The sequence below is a fragment of the Myotis brandtii genome, unplaced genomic scaffold (genome assembly GCF_000412655.1).
Source record: "Myotis brandtii unplaced genomic scaffold, ASM41265v1 scaffold5474, whole genome shotgun sequence".
In the NCBI taxonomy this organism is placed as follows: Eukaryota; Metazoa; Chordata; class Mammalia; order Chiroptera; family Vespertilionidae; genus Myotis; species Myotis brandtii.
Window position 1 is genome coordinate 1 of NW_005370027.1, and position 5,853 is coordinate 5,853.

General features: G+C 53.8%; 1 protein-coding gene across 1 annotated transcript; it reads left to right on the plus strand.

Moving 5' to 3' along the window:
- Positions 1-334: 334 nt before the first annotated feature.
- On the plus strand, positions 335-4,897 carry LOC102258759 (sideroflexin-3; the record flags this gene model as incomplete). The annotated part of the gene is made up of 8 exons (XM_005878159.2): positions 335-450; positions 803-878; positions 1,038-1,123; positions 1,389-1,516; positions 1,696-1,745; positions 2,636-2,685; positions 3,148-3,195; positions 3,469-4,897. Coding segments are annotated over 8 exons (651 nt in total), but the record flags the coding sequence as incomplete, so codon positions are not given.
- Positions 4,898-5,853: the final 956 nt, after the last annotated feature.

Sequence of the window (5,853 nt, forward strand, 5' to 3'; positions counted from 1 at the left end):
TATAGGTAGGTCCTGTGCTGTGGGTTCCCCCGCTGAGCACTCTGTCCCAGCTAGAGTGTAGCTTCATGACTAGGTGCTTCCTCTCCGGGCCCGTGTGGGCAGAAAATAGGAGGTGGGTGACAGCTTGTGTTAGAATCCCTTCCACTCCTCAGAACTCAGCCCCGGGGCCCTCCCACCCCAGAGACAGTAGGTGTGTTTGTATAAGTGGGGAGGGGTCACCAGAGCAGGATTTAGGCTCATCAACTGGCTCCCTCCTGAAGCTTTAGGAATAACCTTTGGGGTTTCATGATCAGGGTCCAAGGAGGAGGGACCCGATAGAGGAGAGAGAAATTAGTGTCTTTGTTCCCTCAGGAAGACCCCAACCGTGGTGTTCTGGCAGTGGGTGAATCAGTCCTTCAATGCCATCGTCAACTACTCCAACCGCAGCGGCGATGCTCCCATCACTATGGGGTGAGAACTCATCCGTACCTGGGGACTCTTCTCCCCGCCCACTGTTGCTGTCCCCTGTTTGATCCTGTTCATCAAGGGCCTGTGCAGCCAGCGTCTCCGTGGCCTCTTCTCTGCCTGCCCTCCTTCCCACTTTCCTGGCCTGAGGACATGAGGTCCTCCTGTGTATGCTTTGGGGGGGCCACTCTTCTTCAAGGGCAGGGGTTGGGGCGACACTGGAGCACGGGAGGCATTTCTCTGCAATGAGGCCACCTTCCCACGCCTCATGGGTTGAGGATTTGGCATGTCCCTGAAGGAAAAACCACATGCTGGACTGTTCGCCTCCCCTCTTATGTCCTGGCTCTTCCACCCACAGGCAGCTGGGAACAGCTTACGTGAGTGCCACCACCGGGGCTGTGGCCACGGCCCTGGGACTCAAATCCCTCACCAAGGTAAATGACCCCCCATTCCACTGGTCCCCAATCATCCTTTATCCACCTCCTTCCCCATCACCCTTCTACACCACCTGACAGGCTTCATGTATCTCTTCCCAGAGTTCCTCACCACCCCATGGCCCTTGGGGCCACTAACTGTCATCTTTCCTCCCCCAGCACCTGCCCCCCCTGATTGGCAGATTTGTGCCCTTTGCAGCTGTGGCAGCTGCAAATTGCATCAACATCCCTCTGATGAGGCAGAGGTGAGTGGCGCCGACGCCTGGCCTGTGCACGCCCAGCGTGAGTGTGGGCACACCATCTAGCGGTGCACACCAGCCTGAGTGGGGACTGTCCTCTCCCTGGGCATGAGCTGCTGGGCCTCGTCTCAGTCTGACCCCAAGATCTGGGAGGAGAGAACCAGCCTTTCAATCTAGGATGTCTGAGGGGGCCCTGGGAATAGCTGCCCATGAGGACATTGTGGGAGGGACTTGGGGCCTGTGATCTGACCCTCACCCCTTCCCTCCTCAGGGAGCTGCAGGTGGGCATCCCAGTGACTGATGAGGCAGGCCAGAAGCTTGGCCAGTCAGCGACTGCGGCCAAACAGGGAATATTCCAGGTGGTGATATCGAGAATCGGCATGGCGATTCCTGCCATGGGTGAGGCAGAGGTGGCTGGGTGGGGCACGGGAGGCTCTGGGAGAAAGGGGGTGTAGTTCTTCCCGGGTTTTGAGGATTCCTGGTGGTAGTGGGAAGAACTGTGAAGGGGCTCCCCCTTTCTTAGGGTCCCTTCTGCCGCTTCACTTACTCTTTCCCTCCCTGTCCCGCTCTCCCCTCAGCCATTCCCCCTGTGATCATGAACACTTTGGAGAAGAAAGACTTCCTGAAGGTAGGTCACTCTAACCTCTCCTGTCCTGGAAGTAGTGGTGAGGGGGAGCAGAAGTGACCAATCCCTAACCCCCTCTCCAGCCTGACCTGAGTCTAAGACTTGCCACCTATTTGCCCCACCCTTGTGCTGCCTCCTCCACCCTCATTCATTCAGCAAGAACAGATTGGATTGGCTGGAGTGAAGGAACATTGAGTGAACAGGAGGAGAAGATAAAGGAAGGAGGGAAATGGTTTCTATCCGGAAGGAAACTGGTGTCACTCAGAGCCTCTGACACACACCAAGGATGGGCTATCATAGTCATACTTGCTATCGCACTCACGCTGTCACATAATGGCAACAGTGAGACATGCACACGCACAAACAGGACAGGGAAGCAAGGCACAGGAATACACGCTCCGGCTCATTCAGTGGATCATTCTTTCACAAATATTTACTGACCACCAACTATGCACATGTGAGTAACAGGATGGGGTCCATGTGGCTGGAGCAAATGGAGAAGAGTGTGCAGAGGAGGAGATGTTTGAACAGGGACAAATTCGTGCCACTGAGATGGGAGGAAATGAGTGGAGGGTCAGAGGAGGCTCCCTAAAGATGGTAGCTCCTGGAGGAAGTGAGGGAAGAGAAAGAGGGGCCGGGAGTACCATGGGATCTAATTCTGAGGCCAGAGTGGGTGAGGGGACACTAGGAGGGGTGTCAGCAAACAAGCCTGGCTGGAGTGGAAGGTGGTGATCTAAAGGTCCCAACCCTGTTATACGTTTGGGAGAAAGAAAAAGACCATGTTTCAGTGGCTGAAAGGCAGGGCTGAAGGGGTAGAGCCATGGTGAGTGAAATGGGGTGGGGGCAGCGCGGGCAGGGGACTCAAGTCATTCCATTGTCTCTGTCTCCCACAGCGTCGCCCCTGGCTGGGGGCACCCCTGCAGGTGGGACTGGTGGGCTTCTGGTAAGTGCTCAGGGAGTTAGCTAGGGGTGTGGGAGTGCCCTTTCCAGGGTGGATGTGGGTGGGTATTTATTGCCTTTAAGATGTTTATATATACATCATTCATTCATACAGTAAGAAGGTAGGGGTGTTAGACACCCATAGGGCATACTGTGTACGTGAGGGGTTGATCCCTGTCCTGGAAGGTCAGGAGTTCAGTTGAAGGGGTTCCAGTCTTCCTCTCTCAGAGGAAACCATGAGAATATACATGTTGGTACCATCCAGGAGTTTCATGCCCATTGAATTTCTGATTCTCGCTCTCTGGCTGTGGAACTCTGGGTTCTTTCCTCATCCAGAACCTAATGTCAGTGTTGGCTTTAATCAGTCACCACCCCTAGGGGCAGGGTCCAGAAACGGGGTGGGGTGCAGGGAGGGAACTCCCTTAGGTCAAAGCTTCACAAACCTTTCCAACACTCTTCTCCCCAGCCTGGTATTTGCCACCCCCCTGTGCTGCGCCCTGTTCCCCCAGAGAAGGTAAGTGCTCTCCCCCCACCCTGGGCTTGGCTGGGGGCTCTGTATGGTCTCCATATCTCTGGAACCAGCTGACCTTAGGGTCCTTCATCGTGTTCCAGGAAGAGGCCTGGCAGGCACTCAGCTTACTCTGGGGGAGGGGAAAGGGCAGTGATCTGGGCCTCCTGCCCTCTGATGGAGATTCTTCAGCTTGGAAAGAGGAGGGATGGTGATCCCTTAGCCTGAGGGGGGTCGGGTTGAGGGGACACTCAGCCTGGCTGTGCTGTTCTGTTGCAGCTCCATACACGTGAGCAGGCTGGAGCCAGAGCTGAGAGCTCAGATCCGTCAGCAAAACCCCAGCATGGAAGTCGTCTACTACAACAAGGGGCTCTGAAGGAGAGTCAGCCCTGGCCCTCCCTCATCTCCTTGGGCTGCTGCATTTCTGGAGCCCTGCCATCCTGCCACTTTCTCTTCTGCCTGATATTGAGCAAGGGGCTTGGTGGGGAGCAGCCATTGAGACCAGCAATCCACTAGGCTGGGAAAGGTACCTAATAAGTCTTTTTCTCTCCTCTCTGATTCCAAAGAGCAGGGTCACATAATCCCTTTCTGCTGCACTAGCGTGTCTTCGTATATGCATATGTGATATGTGTGTGTGTACACACTGTCCTGGAAGCTAGGAGCAGACATGCTGTCCCGGGATGTCCTGATCTGGCTTCTCCTCTTGGCCTCCTGCCACCTGCCAGCCAGCCAGGCTATGGGACTTGGACAGTTCTACTGGCCAAGCCGTTTCTCACAGCACCTCACTCCTTCTGGACATAAGAGAAGCCCCAGGATCTCAGGACAGACTGAGGGACACTAGCAAACCAGACTGGGTTGAATCCTCCAGATTTCTGTTTCCTGGCTCCCAAAGCTGACTCAGCAACGGGGCTGGCAGAGGAAGGCCTGTCAGGCTCAGGGAGGCAGGGGGCTTATACTCTCCCCACATCCTGGAATAGATCATTTCCTCTCTGCTGCTCTACCAGAACAAAGGAATGCCAGTATCCTGTACTGTTCTTGCCAGCTCCCCATCCTCCCTCCGCTGCAATGTGGGCATCTTCGGGCATAATGCTGGGAGTTCTTGATCCACTCTACATTATCACCTCAAATCTAAACCTGCAACCGCAACCCTCTCCCAAACCCTCAACCAAAAAGTCACCAAGGCAGAGAAGCATTCCAGAGCTCCCATCGCACCTTCTTACAGAGGGACACAGCTGTGGGAAGTGCTTAAACCCCACAGGTATCTGAATGGGTGTAACTAGTACACTCTCAAGGGCAACTAAGGCCACAAGTGTACGATCTTAAGACAGGGAATTTTGTGTTCCTTTGACCTTTGTTAGACATTCAGTAGGACCCCCCACCTTAAGCTCCTTTTCTTTCTTGAGGCTTGGCCCTGCTCCCACCCCTAACCCCCAAGAGGAGGAGTGGCCCAAGCATCAAGCATCAATGGCTGGTCCAAGGGTGAGGTGGGCTTGGGGGCGGAGTATGTGCTAGGTGCTAGTAAACTAAGAGTACAGAGTTGGATCTTGACTCCCACTCCCATGACCGCTGGCTGAAGTGGGAGGGTGAAGGCCCCAGCAGGATCCCCTAAGAGCATTTTCCTGCTCCCCCAACCAGCAGCCACCAATAACAAAAGCTATGATGCCATTGTTATGCAATAAACTGAAAACTTGTTACTTCTTTTTTTAAATATATATTTTTATTTCAGAGAGGAAGGGAGAGGGAGAGAGAGAGAGATGGAAATATCAATGAGAGAGAATCATTGATTGGCTGCCTCCTGCACGCCCCACACTGGGGATCGAGCCCGCAACCCGGGAATAGAACTGTGACCTCCTGGTTCATAGGTCGATGCCCAACCAATGAGCCGCGCTGGCCAGGCTCTGCTTCTTGATCTTCACTTGATTCTAGGCCCTGAGGACCTAGGAAGAGCCTTTCCTTCTCTCCCCACAGAGTCCAGGTCTTGGTCTCTTCCCTCCCCTTCTGTAGGGAGCCTCAGTTCCCAGCAGAGGGCGCTCTGAGATTAGAAAATCAGTCTTCCATCAGCACCTGAGTACTAAAGGAGAGGGAATACTAGTATAGGCAGTAGATGCTCTCCTATTCCCTCAGCAGATGGAGTCCTGGCTTCGTTTTCTTCGTTGCTAGGGGTGCTGATCACACCTTGGTTCCCTTCAGGCATTTGGTATGGGGCGGTAGCATCTGGTCCCCAAGGAGGCCCCTGCATAGAGGAAGACTAGAGAACTAAGGACTGCCCAGCATCATCAGAGAGAAATAGTGCACTGACACACCCTCCAGACCCCTCCTTGCCCCATTGATACAACAGGGAAACAAATCTGACAGGGACCATTAGCCACTTAACACCCCTTCCGCCTACCTCGGGGCCTTCTACTCCCTCTCTGATTCTGTAACCCCCCTCCCTTTTTTTCCTGGGATATCTGAGGCTAAAAGTTCATGCCAATGTGCAGCTGGTGAGAGCTACTATTAAACAGTTTATAGTTGCCTCTTTTACGCTAAGCCTTGGCTTTGGAAGAGTTAAAAGAATAAACATGAATGAGTCTATATTAAAATCCATTCCCTATTCTCTGTACGAAATACCTCTCATCTCCCTTTTTTCAGCCCAAAGCTCTCAAACTAAGTGGTGGGGAGACA